General features: G+C 38.6%; 1 protein-coding gene across 2 annotated transcripts in view; it reads left to right on the top strand.

Annotated features, from left to right (window-relative positions):
• Positions 1-7847: 7847 nt before the first annotated feature.
• PRDM2 (PR/SET domain 2) overlaps positions 7848-24518 on the top strand; it is a 73811-nt gene continuing 57140 nt past the window's right edge. Inside the window, exons 1-3 of one of the 2 annotated variants that reach the window (XM_061479321.1) lie at positions 7848-8118; positions 15560-15633; positions 24118-24235. In XM_061479321.1, coding sequence (XP_061335305.1) covers positions 15625-15633; positions 24118-24235 — 127 coding nt within the window. In that variant the 5' untranslated portion in view covers positions 7848-8118; positions 15560-15624. The remainder of the gene's footprint in view (positions 8119-15559; positions 15634-24117; positions 24236-24518) is intronic. The other variant, XM_061479322.1, reaches the window with a different exon arrangement.

Here is a 24518-nt window from a genome sequence, read left to right as displayed (position 1 = left end):
CAAAGTACAGACTGCAATCAATTGTAGTTTTGTTACACTTCAGGATGCACATCACTAAGAGCTTTTTTGTTTTTACAGTTACAAGCCCCAGGATGCACTTCTCTGCAAATGAAGAATTGCTTTTAGTCAATAAAGACTGAGTTTGCAACAAATTTTTGCACCTCTCTCCTCCCCACTGCTAAATCTACCTTAGCAAAACGTAAAGGGAGCAAAGGATTTTTCATGGCTTACCTTCCTGAAAGCATCATTAATTATAATGAAGTTCTATAAAGAAAACTTCAATCTTCCATGCTCTGCATCTAATTTAGAACTGGACTGATTTTCTTCTGAAATGGTACAGCAGCACTGGTATAAAGCAGGTTTTAGTTTTCCTAACAGTACAAAATCTAGGTGGACACTGCAGCAGCAGAAAGTAACTGAAGTAATTGCAAACTTATCTTCCAATAGGAAAGGAAGCACAGTAAGAGCAATACTGATGCAGTACAGCAGCAATTCAAGTTAGATCCAGGAAAAAAAGAAAAACACCAAAACAAACCAACAACAAAACAAACCAACCAAACAAACAAAAAACAACCACAAAAAAAAAAAAAAACAACCAACCCAAAAAATATACCTCCCTCTCTTTTTTGAGGTGAAAAATGGTAGGAAGAATCTGTCCTAATCTTCAGAGAAGCCCTCTTTTTCTCCTGTGCAGAACAGGAAACTACTGACGTTTTAAGAAAACCAATTTTTCTGGACTACATAGGCCCTTTAATTTTCCCTAAAATAAGACTACCACCTGGTAACAACTTAAAAATAACACTGACCAGCAACTGAGTTAAATAATTGACTAGAAGCGGATGAACCTAAACCCCTAAAGCACTTCCTCCTGACCTCTGAAATGGCTAAACATTTTTGACAAGGCAATTTTAAATGCACTGATGTCTGCCTTAGGAAACTAGTAGTGTATGTCTCATTTGAGCTGGGAAGCAACTCGATTTCCTGCTTTTATCAACCACATTATCATCACATAACACATTCCTTTAGAGTCCTGTGGATATTTTTCCTTGCAACATTTTTGATTCATCCTGTGCAGGAAGGAATTAGCAGCTTCAGCAGGTGTACTCAGGGGAAAAGAGATGGGAAAATCAGCTCTTTCTCATTTCCTGTATACCATTTTGCAAAAAATCCCACAAAAATTGAATAAACAGCAATAACTGAGCATAGCAAAACACACACTAGCTTCCTTCTGAAAGGAATTTCTTCTCCTGTGCGCTTATCCCTGATGTAATAAAGATGCACTAAGAAATACTAAGGGACAGCCATTTGCAGAACTGTATTTCCCTGCCTATACTCACACAAACCATTTACACAATGAGAATTAAGTCTGCTTCTTACATCTTAGGCATAGTTTTAGAAATTGGTGATACAAGAGATTGACCTAAACCAGCCCTTAAAGGCAATTTGCATAGTAAGATACAGCTTGCTTTAACAGCAGCCTCTGCTTTATCAGTAATGTAATAAAAGAATTTACATAGTGTAAGTTGCTGTGTAAAGTTATCTCTGTGTTCCAGAGCTGGACTTAGCCTGAGGAAACTACTCCTGGCACTAAGATCTGCCTCTATGTAAGAGACAATATCAATGAGATTATGAAAACATACATTGCTATTAACCACAACTCCCAGGGGGGCAAACCCTGCCAACTGTTCATCTAAACTTACAAGTGCTGAATTTAAATGTTTAACTCCAGAATTATGAAGTCACTCCTTGAAAACAAGTTTTCCTGATGGCTTTCTCCAGCTCATCTAGTCATGATTAATCATTAGCTTACTTTCACAATAAGCATGCTTGACTGATTGAGTGGAAAGTAATAAAGTATCTGAGAAGGTAAGTTTTCATGCAGAAAACTAAAGCACCACAAGAACAACTTGTATAAAGAAATACACAAGCAGAACACTAGAACAAAAGACTCGGTCCACACCATAGGCTAGTAATGCAGAAGCACCATAACTGCACACAGAGAACCGTACCCTAGCACCAGCTAGTGGTAAGAATTATTGAAAGCATTTTTACAAGAAAAATGAAAAGCTTCAGGTTATTATATATCGCCTCCTAGCTGTCAAACCCGATTTTAGTTTTAAAATGCTACTAACAAAACCAAAGTTACTACTGGTTTCACAAAGCATGCCTACCCCATCTATACAGCATCTCAAGTCGTTTTGACTGTTCCAGCTGTTTGAAGTTGAAAGCAGTACTAGTACAGACAATACATGCTTTCTCCATACTCTGTGCTATTTCATCCTCAGAACCAGGTTATCGCTACATAAGTAGTAGGCAGCCAAAAGAATAATTAAACATTATTCTTACCACACTTCCTCTTCCACAGAGTATTGTCAACATCTTCTCTCAACATAAATACTTGAGTTGAAGTGATTAATCCAGCTAAGAAACTTGGCTGGTCATCCATTTTTGGAATCCGATCCTGTAGTGTCTGAATCAGTTTACAGAGGCAGCCCTACAAGATCTGTTCTAGTTTGCGACGGATACCATCATATGCCACTTGACAAATCTAAATTTATCCAAATTTAAATGGGCCTTATCTTCATCCCTGTATCACTGTCAGTGAAATTGACACAGACTCATTTAATCAGTTAGTAGGAATAGTACACAGGTAATGGCTACTAATCCTACGTAACTTACCTGATAGACTGAAGACGTCAGCAGCTGTCAAGTTCTGGAGAGGGCAATGTTTAAGTGAAACATGTCTGTTCAGTCTTAGACAGAAGCCATCTGTTCTGCAGATTGAGAAGAACATCTTAGGCTCCACAGCCTGTGATCAGGAGGTAGTGAATTGACTTTACTGACCTGTCACCACTAGTCTGCCAATCAGATATGCTGGTTACCTTTTTGCTAAAGTCAGTCCTATGGGACTTTAGGAAGGCCACTTGGAGCTTGCATATGGAAGCCAAGTATCTAAGACTAGCTAGTTATGACCATATCATCAATTCAATAAAGTGGAACTGAGAAACTCAATAACTACAGGAAAAGAAGCACTTGTCCTAGCAGAAGAGCTTGTGTGCAGTATCACTGGCAAGCAATGAACTCTGACAAGAATGACAAGCAAACCATGAGACATCTGTGACTAGTGGAAAACTCAAATGGTAAGCTTGGACAGTGCTTTGTGCTACTGGTACAAATTCCCCAGGCTGCAGAAATCCAAGACTCTGAAGGACTTTGCGCCTAAGTCAGAAAGAATAACATAAACAAGAATGAAGTACAGCAGCAAGAATACTTAAGTGCTTGAGTTTTAAGAGTCTCATTCCCCAGGACATCTCAAGCACAAGCTAAGTAAATATCTTAGTAGTTCAGCCAATTCTTTGTTTTACCTGTAAAAAGCTCTTTAAGTAATATTACCTTTTATTTTTTTCCTAAAATTCAGAGCTATTAAATGACCAGTAACCCCAGCAGTTCAACTGTGCCAGTCTCTCCCAGAGAAACTATTAGTTTAAGCCGTAACATGTAGCACACTGTCTCCTGTTTTTAAGGACAAACTAGAATGGCAGAGAAACTTGATAATAGAGACCTTGTTCCCATTAACATGACAGCAACTGGCCATACTGGTATCACTTAGGGCTGTCTGGTTTCAAGGCTGCTTTAGACTCTCCTGAGAAAAATCTAGAAGCATTTTTTCCTTCCATGGCTCACTAGGGCTTCCACACACAAGAATTTCCTTGTCTAAGCAGTAAGAGTCACTTTTTCAGTCATTATGAATATCTTGAGTCTGATATCCAGATTTACAAGTTTTCGCTAGTATTTGTCTCTACTGTGGGCTGACTGATACGTGTCTGTGCTTATGCACACCCAGGCAACCTGAAAAGCCAATTCATAAATTTAGACAGCACAACAGCAACAGTATTGATATTTTCACAATATAGAAAGCTTAAGTGTTCAGATCTTCAGCTAAAGACTTGTAGGCTTCTCTGACCACCAGAAATAGTGTAAACAGAATTACAAGTGAACTGAACACCATCAGGTGGTATATATTCTCAATGCAAATACAGAGAAAATAACGATGACTTGTACACCCATAGCCAGATGTAGCTGAATTTCAAGCACAAATAAATGACTACACTACAATCAACAAAAGCAAAACCTTTCAGGCAAAGAAAACCGAGAGGTGCTATCAGGCAATAAACAGAGCAAAAAGGAACAAAAAACCAGCACAGACTATGCCAACAGAACAGCTTGCTCTGTTCAGTATGACTGAGTGACAAGATCTGGAAAAACAGGATTAACAGTCACAGATGTGCCTGAATACAAGCAAAGAATACCACAAGGAAGCAACTGAGGTATAGTACAAGAGAGTTTGAGACAAGGCTGATATTGGAAGCTGTATTTTTATTGGAAAAATATACGTTTCCTTCATGTTTCCCTGACAGCCAGCCAAAATCTGTCACCTGCTTTTTTAATGCTGCCAGTCTGTTAACCTCCCTGGTTTTGGACAGCTCTGAAAACAAGGAACGGTTGGCCTGCTGTACCATTTCTCACTCTGGGAGGGTAGCATGTTGCAGTAAGCTTTGTAGAGACATTTATAATTTAAAAAAGCAGCCCGAGAGCCCTAGGACTCATAAACAGACCTCCTCTACATCAAGTGCAACACACTAAAATATTAATGTTTCTGTTATTTAATGACTCTAAACTAGCAATATTAATCTCAGGCTAGACAGAAAACATCTTGCTTTTCTACATCCTTTTTCACCTTTTGCAAATAAGCATACAACGACACTCCTGAAATACAAATCCATTTGTGTCAGTACTTCGGTTATCACAGGTGAAAGAAACACTAATGATTTCCAGAAAGAAATGCAGCCTCAAACTTTGACAAAAATTCTGCCCTGCTGGAGCCTGCCATTCCTTTAAAAACATGCTGTCCATACTACACAGGTCCTCAAAATTTCCTCTCAACTGTTAATAATACCTTACAGCAACATAGGAATGAATCTCATCCATGTTTTCCATTTGGTAGTGCTTTAAGTGAACCACTGAAATAACATTCTATATATGAAAAGCAATAGATATTGAAGAAATATTTTTAATCACAAAGACATATGCCAGATTCAACTACCTCACAGAGCTACTGCATTACTTTAAAAGAAAGGGTGTTAAATACTACTGTCTTTCTGGTCCATCTTTCACTTTTAAAGCTATATATTAACTGAATCACAGCAGCACAGAAACGTGTAAATGGCTTGGAACTTGGACAATCAATGAGAAAACAAAAATACACTTGATTACAGGATTATGGGTCTTCCTATATTAGAAGCATATGCAAAAAGTACTGAAGGTACAGAGGTATTTTACTCACACTCAAAGCATGTAAATTAGATATACAGAACTTGGTAAAGTGACAGCTAGATGGAAAACTCTAGCATCGATTAACACTTCAGCAAAGCACAGCTGCTTAGAGCGAAAGTGATGGGATAAACCAGAAATATACCAGCCAAGAAACAACCCCCAGTGAGGCCCCTAAACTAGAGTAACTGGAATCTCTTTAGTTCAATAGATGTAAAACTGAGCTGACAAAGTATCCCCCACGTTTCTCCAGATCTTGAAGCCTGCTTCCACAGATAAAGTAGAAGCTTGTGTTTGTGGTACCATGTGACTCTCTATTCTTGTGCCTCAAAAGGCAGCAGACATTTGTGAAGATGATTTTAGTATTTAATACATTACAAGTCACTGCGCAAACAATACAGGATTCAAGAAACAGCTTTACTGCCTCGTTTACCCTCTTTTGGGTAAAGTTAGTAAAATAACTTGGAAGTGTTAGAAGCAACATGGAGTTAGGTAGTCTTCATAAACAATATGCAGGTATAGAAAGTATCGTATTGGTTTAGGACTATATTTCCACATAATATGAAAAAAAAATTATGCTTTGGAGCAAGCAGAAATAATTTAAGGTTTAAGCTCCATTCACTGGAAAGTTGATTCAGAAAAAGCAAACATAAAAAAAAAATTAAAAATATGTAATTAAGGCAAGAAAACAAATTCAGCTGTATGACATCTGTACAAAAAGCCAAAGAAAACCAACAGGAAAAGAAAAACCAAAACATAACCAGTCTCACTGAAAACAACTTCACCTCCATGCCCTAGTTTTCAGCCTTGAATTTCTTTGCCCTTCCACCATGTCTTTTTAAGGGCCATCCTCCAATCAGTAGCAGGGTGAGCCTTCAAATTAAGATCTTGAAGAACCAATAAAGCTTTGATGAGGGAGAAATGGAAAGGTAGCATCAGCCCTTGAGCAAAAGCCTTTACTTCTTTCATCCTTAAATGAGTGAGTAAACATTAATATTGTGACAGTCAGGTTAGACAAGCAAAATAAAGTGAGGAAGCTCAAAGCAGATGGTAAGAGTACCAGTGTTTTGTCATTAGCGCTGCAAGTTGGTATGTACCTTCCCTCACTTAAGATCTCAGTAGCACTGTTTCTAGAACACGGGAGGGGGGGAAGGAGGAGGAGTAGGAAGTTAATGGATGAAGGTATTTTTTCGAAAGAGGAGGTTTGAGCTCTTTTGGAAGCTTTTCCTGGCGCTATAAACATGCTAAGTAAAAGAAAATTACAACTTGTGTTGCTTGTGATACTACTGGCAAACTTTACACTTCATTTTGAGGGTAGAAAGGTTCATACTCTAACTGATGTGGTACATGCTGTGTTCTTGGTTTTGTTTTCTCTAAGGCTCTAACATGTCAAATAAGAGAAATAAGAGTCTTGGCTTTTCTTATAATTATCTCCAAACTTAACCCAGGTGTAATTAGTCAGGCTCACTTACAAAATTAAATGTTAATACAGCTAAATTAGAACTAATTTAGCCTAATAAGCTAATTTAAACATGCTTATATGAAAATTGTTGCTATTAAAATCAGAAGGTTTAAAACTGATTCTGGTATATCTAAGCAATGTTTTAAAATTTAAACACATCCTGAGTATTCGAGGTGGGAAGATCACTGTGTCCTGTTATTTTTCAGCCTGCTGCCACAGAGGCATTCAGATTCTCTGGCTTCAGAGTATGCATCTTCCTGATGCCTGAAATGTTGTCATTGTAGCTATTTTTGTTCGAAATACGGTGGATTTTAAAAAATACTTCAGTTTGACAAGAGGGAGGAGTAGCCAGGGGACTCACTTGGCTACTTGTTAAAGAAGCCTTCTAGCTCATGGAATGGGATTTCTCCATCCTGGTACAGTATGAGTCCTTTGTCCAGGCTTACTGCCAAGTTTCCTGTCAGTTTCACACTGAATATGAAAACAAAGCCATGTAAAACACTTCTGAACTTTCAGTTTCTAATCTGTAACTGTACCAGTGCCTCCCATCTCCTACTTGTTTAAGTCAGGGGCTTTTCCTCTGGAAAAAAGGTCAAATTCTTAACATTTCATTGTAAAAAAACAGCCCTAGCCAAGGAGGATTACGTATTTTTTGGCAGTATTATGAATACAGAATTTAAATAACAGGTATTCTCCTCTCCAAATTAAAGAGACACTCTTATTCCTGCAGTACGCATACGAACATCTCCCAGGAGGTGACTATGGGTTGTTTTTTTCTCTTCAGGTACTTGCTCAGAAATGAGAGTGAGAAAAATGGGGTTTATGTAGGACAGCACCAAATCTGTGAGGCAAACAGGTCTTGGCCTGTGGCGGAGCGCTGGCCCAGAGAAACCGCCCGCACCTTCTCGGGGGTGAGCATCCCTCCTCACAGCACCTCGTTATTCAAACCGTTTCCCCTCAGACACCTCGTTTTCAGGCAGCGTCGAGAAAACCACCTCCCTGCAGAGCTGCGTTAGTATGAGAAGAAAAAAAACAGACGCGAAAGCAAAAATAGGGGAAAAGAATCTGCTCTTCTCCACAGCTTATGGTCTGGGATGAGGGTGGTGGCCGGAGGCAGCCGGATGAGCTGAGGGGGTCTGGACGAACCCCGCAGCAGCGGCTGGGGGCAGCGGGCGGGAGGGGGTCCCGCGGTGGGGGGACCTGCCCGCTGGCCTCCCCCCAACGTCACTTCCGAGGCTGGAGACAAAATGGCGCCCGAACGGTGCCGGAGCTGAGGCCGCTCCACGCCGCTCCGAGCCGGGCCGCAGGCGGCGGCAGCGGCGCAGGTGAGAAGGAGGCGGCGGGACTCGCGGTGCTGCCCCCGGGCGCCGCCGCGCCGCAGGGCGGGCCGGGCCGGGCCGGGCCGTTAGGGCGGTGGGCAGAGCCAGCAGCGCGGCGCCGGGGGCGCGGCTGAGAGGGGCCCGGCCCGGCGCGGGAGGAGGGGACCGCGGCGACGGCGGCGGGCCCGCGGCGGAGCCTCCTTCGGGGAGGTGGAGCCGCCCCGAGGGGGATCCGGGGGAAGGTGGGGGCGGCTCCTGCGAGTGCGAGGAGAGACCGAGGGACTTGAGTTCTGTGGGAGAGCCTGATGGAGAACGGGGGTCCGGGGAGAGAACGAGAGGAGGGGGATGGCGGCAGAGGCCACTGGGGAGAAGGCGCTCCATCCCTTGGGCTGTTATTCCATGTTTTTTCCTTGAAATCGCTGCCTCGGAGGTGTCAGCTGGCGAAGCAGAGCTCCATAACCGCTGCCAGCCCGACGCTGTGAGACAACAGTTGTCTTCCCAATAGTTGCAATACACACCGTCTTCAAAACTTCTGGCAATTCACATGCCTTAAAGCTCGCTGCAGGTCAAGGGTCTGCCAGACTGCGTGAGAGGGGCCTGGGGAAATGGATTTCAGGATTGATTTTCTAACTGGAAATGTCTTTCCTAGGACATGTCACATAAAGCAGAGGTTTATTTCTTCATGATGGTGCAGTAGTACCATGGGGAAGAATGTTCCTGCCCAGGGCAGGGGGTTGGAACTAGATGATCTTAAGGTCTTTTCCAACCTAAGCCATTCTGTGATTCTATGATTTTGTGGCTGGGGTGAGAGAGAAAGTTTAGGACAGATCAAGGGAAGTATCTTCAAGTAGGTTTTCTACTTAAAGCCAGAGCAGTAAGTGAAGTTTTGCTGGTAACTGTCTCAGGAGTAGGTGGCTGAAGCCTGCAGTGAAATTTCCAGTGGTTTCAAATTCACATGAAGCTGCAACGTTTCCATTGTGAAATGGTAAAGAAAACTTTAAATTGCTTTCAACCATTGCAGGAGGAAGGGGAGGTTTTGTGGTTGCACCTGATATCTGATTGTTCAGTGCCAGTATAAATCCTTCTCTTGTTTTGCATTTGAGTAATCAACAGTGGACAGCTCTTGAGAGCAGGACTGGTTGTGTTCCTGATGCTGCTTCAGTTTGCTGTTCCCAGTCCAAGCTCTTGACTTTGGGCATGTTATTTGGATGCAAAGTCTTTTTCAGTTTATTCACACATATGAAGTAGATCAGGAGAGCTGGAGATGCACAGCAGTGTGATATGCAATTATTGTGTTGGCTTAAGACACTTGCCATGTTTTAATGAAAATTACGTGTGTGTTAAGGATTCAGCTATGCTTTCCTTGGTATAGAGAGGCCTCCAGGTGTTAAAACATACGATGATGATCCATGAGAGCATTGGTACTCTCCAGATAAAGAACTGCATCATTGATACAGTGACTTTTAAGTCCAGAAGAAATACTGGATTTGTAGGGACAGCAGTGAGAACCGTGTTCATGATGGTCTTCAAGCATCTAGCTCCCAGGATTTGATAGGGCAGAAGTGTGAAGTGCCCGTGGATTAAAGCATAAAAATGAGGCTAAATTTCACTTGTAGTGTAACCCTACTAATGCTAAATAAAAGGCAGATCATCACTTTGGATAAAATGTCATGGGTAGAAATGTCCCGATGAGTGTGGTGTTTAGAGATTCCTGAGCTGATCCCTGTTTAGTGTAGGTATGAGGATCTGAAGAATAGCCTTTTTCCGGAGTAGCATGGAAGAGGGAGGAAGGATGTTGAAATACTTACGTACATTTGTATAATCTACCCTTATTTTTCTACATGAGCATTTGTTGGAAGTAAAGCAGAAAGTCAAAGTGAGCTACTGTTTTTCTGTAAAAACTAAAATGGCTCTTGCAGTCCATCTCCAGTGCAGTGATGTCCTCATTCCACTCTTTTACATAAAAGGCTTGATCCTTAGGGGTAAACAAGTAGGAGCATATAAGAAAGAGGTCTGAATATTGTTGCTTACTGGATGTCTGTCTGTTGAAAACAGAAGTTCAGAGTGATTTAGAGGTGACCACTGTGGTAATGTTTTTCCAGTTAGTATCCAGTTGATAGTTTATTTGCAGTGCGCCTGCAAGATCTTCGACTGGAGCTCTGAACCAGAAAATAAAAGCAAAAATAAGCTTATGGGAATAGTGCAGTACCTTGATCACTGTGAGTCACTTCGTTACTGGTGAGATGAGAGACTGCTACTTGTATGGTTTTTATCAGGGATTTATAAACAGACGGGGTTCATAAACTCATGGGCCGGATATCTGCATTGGCACACCTTTTTGAAGTGCAATATATTTGCTGTTATACTTGTTAGCATATTTATCTGTACCAGTGTGTTTTTTTCTGTGGCAGTATTCTGAAAAAAAATACTTCTTTTCTGTCTCTCTATAAAAACATGCCTGTAGACAAAAGTGGGTGGCTCAGTCCTGTATTGTAAAAAGGAATGACAGAAATGGATGTTTTCACATAGTAGCAAATCAGCAATGTACTTGTCTGGTAAATTGAATTGTAAATTCAATTTCATTTGAATTTACTGTTAGGAAGTAGAATTAAAAGTGTATTTAGGTCTGAAGATTGGAGTGGTATTTTTCTATATTTGCAGCTCTTGGAGACTTCCTGTTTTCTGCTGACTTCTCTTGACTAGTTGCTGTTTAATAAAGTCAAGTTTTTGTGTTTGTGATTTCTTGGCTTATTTTCTGAGTTATCTGAATAAACCTTCCAGTTTATTTGGTTACATAGAAGTAAGCAAAGCTTTTTTTCCTAATGGACAATAGGCGGTAGATTTTTGTGTTCAGAAAATCGTTGTTTGCCCATTTTTTTCTCCTTATTCTGGCAGTCTTGAATAACTGACCATGTTTTGCAGTTAAATGCCCACAGATAGTGCTTTCATTTCTATCAAAAGCATATGTTAATCTTTAAGAGTTAACATGAACTTTATTTTTTTTTTTTTTGCAAACTTTATTTCACCAAATACATTGAAAATTGTGGATTAGAGCAAAATACTCTATTACCGGCATACCATTGAATTGGAAAAATGTAAGTGCCCTGATGTTAAAATAAAACCAAAAAATGATCTGTTCAACTAAAAACTAAAACAAAGAGCCCTGCTGTGTCCCAGCCTGAGCCCCTGGTCATTAAGAGAGCACTGTTGAGACTTTCAAGTTTTGTTCCTGGTTCTATAATGAACTTGTTTTTACTGGAGCAGTGACATAATGCATGTCCCATTTTCAGCTTCCAAAAGAGTGTTGATGCTCTTATGTCTGTTTTTTCTTTTTTTTCTGAACTGGAAGCAGCAATTCCAGTTCTCATTCAAAGTGCTTTTTGATTCTGAGATTTTTATTTTTTTAAAAAGGCACCTATAGAAATTATAAATGTGGTTTATAAAATCAGAAGGTGAAACCTAGAAGTACCATTGGATTTAGTTTGAAAAAGATGATCTGTAGTGCTAGCTTTGTATACAACTGCTTGCTTTTGTTTGCAGCCTTTATTCCCAGCAGGTGTCTTTGTTTCTTTATAAGGGATTATTTAAGAATTCTGAAGTGTAGAATTCAGAACTAAGTTTAAAATGTTTTTTTGTTTCAAGCATTTTGTTTTACTGTGACCGCAGTATTTCCTTAAACACAAATGCCTTGTATTTTCTTCTCTAAAGAAATATAATCTGTTGCTTAACAGTGCCTCTAAATACATTTTTCTGACACTCTTAAGATTATATGATGCAGTAGGTCTTTTTTCTTTTGTGTTTGTTTCCCAGATGCTTTAATGCCTTGAGAAAGAGTATAGTATTTTTGTACTCATGAGATAAAATAGTAGGTAGTGGTTTGAAATGAATGCGACTTTGCTGTGTTTTCTGGAAATGAATATTAAAAATTCAAGTTCCTGTACTCATAATGTGCTTCATTTTTGGCATAGAACCTTTATTTAGTTTTTCTTAGGTACTTAGTGAATCTTCGGAGTTTACTGTGGTAGATGTTACTAACAATGTTCAGGTATTTCACTCTCAGATGCAGATAAATGTTACTGCTGAGTTAGGAGGAAAGGTTGAATCGAACCATTTGTTACCTCTGTTTGATGGAGTTGCTGATGTGAGTTTTTCCGGAGTACTAACACAGTTGTAGGCTATTGCTACCTTTAAAAATGATCTAATGTGGTCATCATCACTTCTTTAAACTTCATATATCATATTTCTCTGGCTGACAAGTCAGAGCAGTAACATTTTCTTTGGGGCTTTCCTGGAAGATCTTCAATAAGACTTGTCTCTGTAGCTAAAAAGTCATTAGCTTATGAAGTGAAAGCTTGTTTCTGCTTGCAGAGACAAGAGGATGTACATTGTTGGTAGTTATTGATCATAGGTGCACTAATATTTGTATAGCAGTTTCTTTTTTTTTTATATTTGTTTCATATTTTCTTGGTTTTTTTTTTAATTTTGTACTAGAAGTTAAAGTGCAAGTTTAATGTTGCATATACTTTGTCTTCCTCTGTCATCTTTCATTTAGATGGCAAGAAAACTAGCGATTATACGTAAGGCTGCAAGAACTCTTAAGTTCTGGGTTTTTTTTCCCCCAGTGCAGTTAATCTTGTTTTCCACATCGTTGAGTTCATTGTTAATAAAGTAGATAACAGAGGAAGGAAGAAATGGGGAAATATTTTTAGTCTCTTTTTCAGTTACAGAGCTCATATATGAACTTGTCAGTACTGCAGGTATAAGTGTATTTTAAATTAATAGCAATATAAATACTTGTTGAAGCTTTTGCTTTACTGTAGCTTAATTTATCATTTAATTGTTATTTTACGGTCAGCTGGTTCCTCTACTAACTTGTAGCTGCAAGTGTATGGAATAGTACAGTAATCTACCTAAATTGTATTATGTGGATGTTTAAATACATCAGGATGTTAAGATTTGATGTAATCTTCTAAGAAATGCTGTTGAGATGTTTGACTATAACCAGTTCTATTAAAGCTGAATAAAGCCTTTATAAAATTTGTAAAAATGGTAGGATTTTTTTTTAAAAAAAAAACCAAACAACCCTCTTTGAAAACAGTATTAATTCGTAGCAAAATAATGTTGAGTTAGTCTATGAAATACAAGAAAAGTGTATTCTTACTGCTCATATGAAACAGAAAAGTTTTGACTGCTTTTCAAGTCTTAGACTAATTTGCTTAACTTGGTGAGAAAGGAAGCTTTCAGCACGACAGCACTTGAGCATTGAGCCCTTCAACCTATCGCTTAATTGATATTTGCTGGTTGTGACCCAAATTCTTTATGTTTAGTGGCTGAGTAACAATGGTATTGAAGAGTTATGGGTTAAATGTCTTCCTCTTTTACTCAGTGTTGAAAATGATGTGTGTACTTAAGATGACTGTCATTTACCATCATGTAGCATACGTGTGCTTCCTCCAGGAGGTTTTCGAGTGTTTTTCCAGTGTTCAAGGCCAGGTTGGCAGAGCCTTGGGCAACATGATCTAGGATGAGGGTTGGCACTGGATGATCTTAAGGTCCTTTCCAACCCAAACCATTCTGTGATTCTGTTATTCTAAATCACCTTCCAGAACTGTAACAGCAAATGGTTATGTGAACAGTTAATCCCTTGTCATTGAGGGACTAATAATCCTCACTGTGAGGGAGGAGTAAAGGTACAAAAGGCACCTGGAGACAATAACCACTTAAACTGGCAGCTACAGCCATAGTAGCTCATCAGGCTGGGCTGTAAAATAGCATCAACAAAAAGCTCTTGCTTTCGTTGTCTTTAGGTGAGTAATCATTTTTTGTTTTGTAGCCAAGTATAGCAAACCAAGACATTTGCTACTAAAAAGTTGTTTTTCCCACCAGAAAATGTTTTGATGCGTCTTCTGCTATCCAAAATATTTCATTTATAAATTGACATTGTGTAGGTATTGTCCCAGTGAACAATGAGTAGGAGCACTGGATTTTTCTCTGTTATTCAGGCCTCATCTCAAGTACAGAAGTTTTTGTCAAGGCAAGATTTAACTGTCTTGTAAGTGACTGTGATTAGTAATGAAACCTGTAGAGCCTTCCTTACTTCTTGTACTTTGGTGTAGGCTATGTTCTCAGTAATAGAGAAAATCTTAGAAGATCAAATGCTTGGGATGTCTTATTCCTAGGAATTGATTTCCTTCAGATGTTTAAAAGCTGTTCAGATGGAGCTGTTTTATCCAGCAACTGGACTTTGCTGGCATACTGTAAAGCCCACTGAACCAGCTGCAAAAGTGGAACTGAAATACAGATGTTTTGGCTTTTTGTGTAAATGCTCATGCAATATGGAAATATCGGGGCAAAAGGGAGTTAATCTTGGAAGAGCTGTATACAACTGAAATACCCTTTTCAAGGAGTTTTTTCCTTTTCTGAGGAATTTCTTAATGTAATGTTTCTAAGACGTATGGCGTTGTTATGCAGCAGTAAGAATTCTTACAGTGCAAAGATGTGAAGGATTATATGAAATTTATTCGGAGTATGTATTTCTGGAGTATGTTTTCCTGGAATGTATTTTAAGTTAAATGTTAGTATTTATACAAAGTACTTGGTGAAGAATCAGTTAATTGTTGTTACTGAAGATGAGGAATAAATAGCAGTACTTCAATGAAGTGCTTTAAGTGATTAGGTACGAGTTAACATCCAAAACAGGGGGTTGTTCCTGTATTGAAAATTCTGTGTGTCACTGGGAAGGATGGGGTTTCCGGCACTCGCAATAATGCTTTTATGTAGGTATTAAAAAAAAACCCAAAAAACCCTAAAGTGAAGGAAGTGGGTTGATGTACTGGACTTTTAGGTACAGCACTGTTCTGATTAGTTTTACATTGAGTCCTGGGTTTTCAAATTTGATGCTTACTTCATCTAGGAAACCTTATGAAATCTCAGGCATTCTGCTAAACAAGAATGCCAAATGCATTAATGTAACAAAATACCTCAATAAAAGGCTTAATTTTAAGCAAGAATTTCCTGTTTCTAATACGAGAGCTTGGAGACTCAAATGCATACATTCTGTTAATTCAAAACCCATTAAAGGTGTTTAATAATGCTTTGATACTAAATTCTGCTCCCCTAAAGTTCTTAAAGGTACTTAATCTTGACCAAGCTCCCTTGTGTTTAAAAACAGATGAAACAATCAGAGGAGCACGTTTCTGTTGCTGCATCATTTAAAACTGGAAGAAAGATTAATGGGAGATAATAATCTTGAGATTATTCATGTTCATTTGAGCTATAACAACAAATCCATAGCTTGGAGCAGATTTTATTCTTTTCATAAAGCAATATGCACCTTTGTGACAAAGGGATCCCTGCACCTTTAGGAAGGGATCCTCCAGGTCTGTGTGTGCTTTCACTGTACATTTGTAGGTAGGTACATGTTACAATTGTCTGTTTTTCTTTTTAGGGCTCATGTAATCAAAGGAGTTTCTTTGTTGTGTGTGTCTTTTCAGAACACAACAGGAATTCAAAATGAATCAGGTGAGTATGAATGTAAGACTTTATCAAAATGCTTAGATGTTAGACAATAATAATAGAAGTAAACTGTCCACTATAAGAGAAATGCGCTCTAAAATCTTCAGTGTATTTAAATGTCATAATCCTCCTTTCCACAGCGTGTGTGTTTGTGAGATGTATTTTATTTCATTTCATGATGTAAGTTTTTTGTATATGAGTTACCTTTAGCAGCATGTAAGTTACTACTGTTGGCACCTCTTGTAAGAACACCTTTTCCAGAAAAATCCGTTTCATCCTGAGGCTTTTTGTAATAATTCAACTCCATATGAAAGTGCCTTGAAAATTGAAGGCTTCCATTATATTTTTTTAAAGCTTTTCTAACCACTTTACCATTTCAAATGTGCAGTGAACAATCAGTCACAGAAATTGATTGATCAGGACATTTCACCCTAAGCTTTTTCCCTAGAATCGAATGAAAAGACTGGGGAAGCATATTTTATCTGTGGTGTGCCTATAGGGATGCACGAATATCCTGACTGAAGGGTGTTGTTTTAATCGGTGCCAAGTGTACATGATTTTACTTTGCATTTGTCTCTCCAAGTAGGAATCACACATCTGTTTGTGTATATCGTGCACAATTGTTTTATTTAAAGATTACTTACGGAAAAAGTACATCTTGCCTTAATTTTCTCTTGTAAGTACTTTCCTCTTTGAATGATCTTACAAAGTCTTTTTGGTGTGCGAATGTGAACGTAGGATGTTACATGAAGGAATGCCATTTTGAATTTACGAAAAAAGTCAGTTATGTACAAAAGTCATATGAAATGCTTTGTATACTTTTCTTTATTGATGCCTGTATCTATTCTAACGTGCTTTTATTACCCTTTGTGCCCTTTTCTGATCAGCAGCAGCTTTGAATACAGCTAGCGCTTTGCTCTCACTGTTATTACAGGAGTATATACATAGTACAGGCAAATGCAGTGTGCAGTGGGTTGTTAGGATGTTTCCTTTTATTTTTATTTTTTTGTTCTGATTTAAAATTAAAAAAGAATCTTCAATATATATGTTCGTTAAAAAAGTAAAAAAACAGTATTATCTCTATCACATCCTTTAAATATGTATTGTAAAATACATATTTGTAAAATATACACAAATAGAAATTATACATATAGATATTAAAATGACATTTGCTTTTGCACAGTTTTAAGCCTTAGCAGTCTAATTTGGGGTAGGTGGGTTAACTGTTGCTTCACAAGTTATTTCTAGAGGCTTGAAATCTTTACACCTCTAAGGTTTGTTTTGAATGCACTTGGTGCCTGTTGCTCTGTCTCCTTAAGTAGTAAACCTGCCTTAAGAGTCATTCTGATAAGCTTTGTATTCTGCTAAAGTTCTGAAAGCTGTAGATCCTCATATTTACCTGCTATAATTGACTGTTTCCTTTCCATTTACCTATCTGTGTCCCATGATGTCCTATCTATTGTGTTTCCCTGCTCCCAAACTGTTTCTAGAATGAAGATTTCTGAATTGAAACAAAGCCTTCATCTTTCTCTTTGGGCTTTCACATTTAGTTTCTGAAGTGCACAGAGCTCATGTTGCTTTTTACTGTTCAATTACCATTCATATTAAGTTTGTATTTAGCATCAACCCCGTGGAGTTTTTTCTTGCAGTGCCCTTGTCATTTCATTCACTGTTAACAAGTTGTAGTGCCATGTCTGTGTAAGAAATGGTTTTGCATGATGCCAAACATCTTTCAAGTGTTCTTTCTTCTTATCTCTGCTTTTGGTGTGATGTCAGTGACCCTGAAACTAATTGGTCTACTGTTAATTGGGTTTATATGAAAGGACTGTTAGTTTTGTTGTTTATCCCATAGAAATCTTGAAGAAGGGAAAGAAAACCTTTTCATACGTACTTCCATATGGCTGCCTTGTAGTAAGGAGAAGGCTTAAAAAAGCAAGCTGTTGTTGGAATTAGTATTTTTAGGTTTCTAGGAAGACTGCTGTCTCAGGATAGACAGGATTTGTTTTCCTGTCTGTTTTTAAAAGAGGCCTTCCTTTAACATGTGAACTCCTTCATCGAATATGCTGAGTAATGTATTTTAAAAGCGCCAAGCAAACATGGGGGTTTTATTGCCTCTCAGACTGCAGTAAGATAGACTAGAAAAACAGTTGTGTGCTACCTGGAAAACTGCATGGGAACTTAACTAAAAACTGGGGTGGTGTCTGTTAGCAAATGACACCCACGCTTGTACTAAAGCTCCCTCCCCACATTCTTTCTGATTTTTTCGGTGACTCTTTAAAGTATTTCCAATACATCTTTTAATTTTCAAGTACCCACAGTGAAATTGTGGCTGAGGGGTAGCTAGATAAGGGTCTTAGGACAGAGAGACGTTTCTGCTTCTGACTTCCTTGTACCGTCTGGTTTGTGTCGGCAGTCTTAGTCCCTTCATCTCCTATTCACAGCTACCTCTTCTGCCAACTCCTTTTCACAACTACCTCCTCTGACTTATCTGCCCTTCCTCCCTCTCCCAGTAGCATCCTTTCCTTTATCTTTTCATTTATCTTAATCCTCTTCCCACCAAAACATGACACTGACTGACTGTCATTACACTGTTCAGGATGATTTCTTTTTTTCCTTTTTGCTCTGATCTCTGGTTATCTGTAAACATCTTGTTTACAGATACAGGTACTGTTCCTGCTCTGCTTAAATACTGCTTGTAACATTATAATCTAATTTGTGGTTGCTCCATAGGTACAGTTGTGTAGAAAGTGGTGTGAAAAATTGCTGAATGTATTGAAAGGTACTGTCAAAGCGATTGGACTCTGATGGAGATAAGAGAGTTTCAGTTAAGGCACCTTCAGATGATTTTTGGCATTGTTCTTAAGTCGCTTCACCCTGTCTGATTTGATTGAAACAATGTAATATTCCTGTTGATCTTCAGAGTATGAAGCTTGAAAGTGAAATGAGCCTCAAATGCTTTTATAGTCAAAACTGCAGTCCTGCAGTGGGTGAAAAATACTGTGTTAGGACTTCAGTTAAATGCAAAAGTTGGCTGTAGGACATGCACCATTCTTATCAACAGGAGATTTCTTTAAAATGCGATTAAGTGTTGGTGGAAAAGTGATTGGAATACGATATTTCTTCTTTTGGTAGACAGACATTCCTGGGGGACAGACTGCGATCTGGAAAATGTTTGAAGTAGCTACATTTAAATTGCAAATAAAATGAAATTGCAGTGATTTGACTAAACTAAACTGTTGTTTATTTTACCATTCAGTATTTGGTTACTTATTACCATTCGTTTGAGGTGTGAAATGTATTATGTCCTAGACCATAGCCAGTTTTCTAGTACTTGTGAAATCCTGTAATATGGCAGGTGTCGAAGTAGTGTGAGTGTTGTGTTCTCTGAATGTAGCTGCTAGTCTTTGATTTATGTAGGCAGGTGCAAAATAAAGTTCTGATTCTGAATTACTGCATACAAATAAATGGTGGAACAGTTTTGGGATATTAATGGCTAAACTATTAAGGAATATGCCAGACATATCAGAGAACACAGTGCAGGTCCTTTCCAACCTTAACTATGCTATGATTCTATGATTACACTTGTCTTAAATCAGTTGAGTCTAAATTTTAAAGTTTTGGTAGGTTAAAATTTATCCACAGGCTTGAGATTTTCAATTGCTTGCCTGGCTATGGTTGTAAAACAATCCACCCAAACCCCAAAATGAAACCCAACTAAAAACCCCGCCCTGCTTTTGTTAGCTTGAGACTAGAAGAGCATTGTTCTGATAGCTGTCTTCTTCCCTCTCTCTAGTCCCCCTCATCTGTGCCTAGATATAATTTAGTAGAAACCACAGTGAAAAACAGGCTTGGTTCTCCCCTCATGAAATCATGGCATAATGTGCTAGAATGACGTTTAGGTTTCTTTGATATGCTGAGAAGTACTCAGAAGAAGAAACATACTTGTTTCTTTTTTGTTGGAGACATGGCTTCTTGTATATCAGTTCAGGGCTAACAGATGTCTGAAAATCAGACTTCTTTCATCCCTGTTTTTTCTTTTGGATTGTTGGAAGAGCAGAATAACACTTAGCTCTGCTTTGAATAGCCTTCAGCTATTACAACTAAAGAATAAGGATTTATTTTTATTTCGTCCCTCCTGGTCTCTTCACTCTCTTGGATGGGATGGGATTTCTGGCATTCTGTTCCTTCCATGGTTTCCAATTTTGAGGTCTTTCTCCCCCACACATATAGCTCTCAAGGATGTGTCTGTGCAGCTGTTAGGGCTTACCAAGGCAGCAACAGAATAACCTTGCTATGACTCCAGTTTTATCATATTTCTCATTGTTGCTGTTAAAACTGGCAGAAGACATTGTGACTTAGTCAGAAATGCAGGGAGTAATTACCATACGCAGCACCCCTCACAAAGATGGGGTGCCAAGTAGAGAAGGTTGAGGAGCTCAGTTTTGCTTTAGAGCTAAACCCCTGAAATTGGATAGCATGTAGAGATGCATTTTTAAATATATTTCAGTAAACTTTCAGCATAACATATTTCTGAAGTGCTCAGTGGACGATGCTCTGAGTACTACTCTGTAGGAAAACTCCTGGCATATTTACGGCAAGAATAATTTTCGGAAAGCCAGGGTTTACTTGGACAGCTGTAGTGTTGCCCAAGTTGTTGTTACTTCTCAGTTTAACACCTCCCGAAGCTTGCTCAGATATTAAATATAACATCCTTCATCATCACCAGGAATTGTTTCTGACCAGAATGACTGAAATTTGATTTCAGAGGGCAGGTACTTTAGGGCCATTGTACGTGGTTCGACGTATGACTTAATTCTCACCAAGCACGATTCTTTCAGAAGTGGACAGGTTTTATGAGAAAATACATGCTTGTAATGTTAAAATTCTGGTAATTTTTATCAGGAAGAGTGTTTTAGTGATTATAATCAGGTAATAGAGCAAATTGTTTAATGACAAGTCTGAGTAGCATTTATTGTGTTCTACAAAGGATAGTGTGAATGATATTTTAAGTTGCCTATTGAACCTTGTAGGCTGCTTAAATTGGAATGAATCACTAGACATTCATAAATCATTTACTAGCTTTCTGTTGCCTTTCAAACTTTAATATAAAAATACCTTTAAACCTTTTGTATTAATTACAACCTGCTGGCTAAGGATTCTGAGTGGTTGATTTATTTAGGAATTATGATTAGAAGGATTTGGAAATCATGAGCTTTACGACATTCTTTAAAACCTTTTATTATCTCTCTAAAATCTACTTTTTTAGCTTACTCTGTTGCTTGCAGAGAAGTAAACTTGACATGCACATACTCCAGTGTCAATCTGTGGAGTAAAATGGTGTGTTCGTAGGTTGTAAATAGAGCAGTAGAAAGACAACAGTAGACACACAGCAGCTCTGTGATGTACATTAAAATAAAAGCTTTGCTATGTCAGCTGCTCTACTATGAGAGTACTACGCACATTACTAGTCCCCAGGATGTGCAGGGTAGCTTGTCTCTGTCACCTAACATTCAGTACTGGGTAGTACAGGTACATCCATGTTTATGGCAGAGTAGATGCTGTATCCCAAGTGCAAGTTCTGCTGTGTACATTGGAGTAGTTATTGTACTGCAACATCTTCGATTCAATAGGCAAAACTTCTCATTTTTATGAACCGTGTGTACTTCTTGGAACTTGGAGTGTGGTTTTCTCCGTAAATTACTGTTTAGTCTTTCTCACAAAAGATACCTTTTCACATAAGCCAATACCAGAAACTAGTTAGAAATAAAGACTTGCTAATACATGTGAAATTATCCTCAGTGCGGTGAGTAGCTGATGTCCCGGCTTTGAACTCTATTTCCAAAGGCATCACTAGGGTGTTTCTAGGCAAGTTATTCCTGTTACCGATGCTTTACGTAATTTTTTCCTTGTGCATAGAGGCATACACAGTTGTTTAATTGGGAACTTCAATGTGCATGTTTAGGAAATGATTGGCAGAATCAAAATGGAAGGTCTGGACCCTCAGACCGTAAGTGCTCTGGAGCTGGAACTGCCCTTTGGTTTGAAGCTAAGATGGCCTTTTACTCTAAGGGGGAATACCAGTTAGCTTCCATTATGAACGCAAATGAAGGCATGCTCAGGAAAATTGCAGTTTTCCCTTGAAGGAAGGATTTTTTTAACAAATACAGAAAATGGAAAATGCTTAGACTTGTTAAAAGTACAAATAAATACTTTTCAAATTTAATGACTTTTAGCATTTAATTGCCTACTTTTCTATTAATAGACATGCCTTCAACAGTTAAGTATATTTTTTCCTTCCTGTTGGTCACCATTATTTTTTATGGACAGATATTTATGTTAAATAGAAAACAAAATGGCTGGTTGATAAGACATACGTGTGTTTTCAGTCAACCTTTTCATTAATGCTGTCAATTCTGATAAAGATAAGCCACATAGAATTAAGTGAATTAAGAAAAGTAACAATGCAGGTGGTGATGCTTCAGGACAGAATCAGTTTACATTATACCTCTGTTTTAGGGACTTCAACCATTTTATTTTTTAAGAAAACTAGGATTTTAGAAAACTGTTGATAGGATGGTTATAAAATAAAGTGAAAAACCTTTTACTCCTCCTGTGCTCTGGCTGGTTTGCTGCATACCATTTTAATCAGTGTACTTTAGAGTGGCAATTCACTTGCCTAAAAAGACTTACACTAAAAGCATCGTGTGTTGCTCCTAAATATGCCAGCCTTTCAGAAGCTGGCAGAAACATTTTCTAGCATAAGAGATAATATTTAAGATCTAGTATACAGCTGAAACAGAAAATAATGAAAACTTTTGGTGTCTTATTATCAGAAAAGTTTAGGTCTGAATGTGAGATGCAGTTGTTGTATCTGTCTGTAATGTCAGGCTGCCCTAGTTTCAGCTGTAACAGTTATTTTTCCCCTTCCTAGTAGCTGGTGCAGTGCTGTGTTTTGACTTCAGTCTAAGAATGATGCTGATAACATGCTGATGGTAGCTGTTTCTCAGTAGCACTTACTCTGATCAAGGACTTTTGAGTCCCTCGTGCTCTGCCATTGAGGAGGGGCACAAGAAGCTAGGAGGAAGCAGAGATAGGGCACCTGACCCAAACTAGCCAAAGGGGTATTCCACACCACAGCACGTCATGCCCAGTATATAAACTGGAGGGAGTCACCTGGGAGACCCAGATTGCTTCTCGGGTTGGGCTCAGTGTTGGTCAGCGAGTGGTGAGCAATGGTATTGTGCATTGCTTGGGTTTATTGTTTGTTTTCCCTTTCTGCTTTCAGTTTTATATTCTCTCCCCTTGTTATTTCTCTTATTAGTATTCTATTGTACTTTTATCTCAAGCCATGGCGTTTACATTCTTCGATTCTCCTTCCCATCCTGTAAGGGAGGACAACGGGAGGTGGGGGGTGAATGAGTGGCTGCGTGGTTCTGAGTTACAGTCGTGACTTAAACCACGGCACAGGGGGAAATTGATCTGCCTATTTTACTTTTTAACCGGAGTCAGACTTTCCAGGCAGGTTACATACAGGCTAATGTGTTTTCATGCTATGTCTTATTTTGTTGAAAAATTTTGAGTTGCCTAAAACCAGAATTAAGCATATTGTTTACAAATCTGTTGTGTAATCAGTAACTCTAAGTCTTCAGTGGAATACTTCAGGAACTGGAGTTTTTTATAGTGATAACTCATAGATATTAAAACTCTTGGACCATTTCTGTGAACACTTAGGTGATACTTCTCTGAAGGAAATCTCAGCAGGTAGATGAATTTACAGTGTATTTTATCTGAAATTTGGAAGAACTTTAATCACAAACAGTACAAAGGAATGTTCTCTCAAAATAACGTAGCATTTAACAACACAATGTTACTGACATAATTACTTGTTAGATATAGTTTCTTATGGCATAGCTGACCAGTAAAAAAAAAGCAACTGAAAACTGCTCCATGGATGAGCTTCAGATTACCATATTAATGAGCGGTTTCAAGACTTAATACAAAGCCTGAACTTGTATGAAAACTATATTCTGAAAAATGCACATATATCCATGGTGTAGGACCACAGTACTTTTTTGTTACATCTTTAGGTATAATATAGTAATGCTGTCAGGTAAGTCATATTCAGATGGCAAGAGGAAAATACCTTTAGCTCTGTTCTCCAGGTAACTCAAAGGAGAATCTTTCTTTGTAAGGAGAGGCCAGAGGGAAATGAATGTTACTGCTTGTGATCAAAACACATCCATTAACTAAAGCAAGATAATAATTGCAGCAGCTTTAGTTATCAGTGTTCTGTGTATATCTCTAATGTAGTCATAGAACTCTGCATTAAAGCATAAACAAGTGTAATAAAAATAACAGTGAAATGGCAATTTGGAAATTTTGCTTTAATATCAGGTCAGGGTTTTTTATATCTTGTATGAGTTGACAATCTGTTGTGCTATTGTTTTTACCTGTTAATGGTTGTGGCCCTTCTGGGTTTTTAACTTGTAGAACACAACTGAAGCTACTGTCACTGTGGAGACCTTGGATGACGTACCTGAGCATGTGCTTAGGGGACTTCCCGAGGACGTGAGGCTCTTCCCATCTGCTGTTGACAAGACACGGCTTGGTGAGTGCTACAACTGTGAAAAGGAAATGAAGAGCTGTACACTAGATCACATGAATTACAGTTGCTGTGAAAGTGTGGTGCCTTCCTGTGCTGAGTAGAGATGGTGTCTGGTGCATTTATCGGAAATAATTTCTGTTGGAAAGAGTGGACATCTTCCAAGTTTCTCCAGCATTCTAAGATGATGTTCCTGGAACATCAGAATTGGGGTCTAAGATAGACCAGGATGCAAATAGATTAGATTATGAAAATAACTGATAAGTTCCTTTACTGCTGTGTTTTCACT

Source organism: Pezoporus flaviventris, unplaced genomic scaffold, assembly GCF_033815535.1.
Source record: "Pezoporus flaviventris isolate CSIRO_AGI_PZ_B2104156 unplaced genomic scaffold, CSIRO_AGI_Pfla_v1 ptg000148l, whole genome shotgun sequence".
NCBI classification, from domain to species: Eukaryota; Metazoa; Chordata; class Aves; order Psittaciformes; family Psittacidae; genus Pezoporus; species Pezoporus flaviventris.
This window is presented reverse-complemented; position numbering and strand designations above follow the sequence as displayed.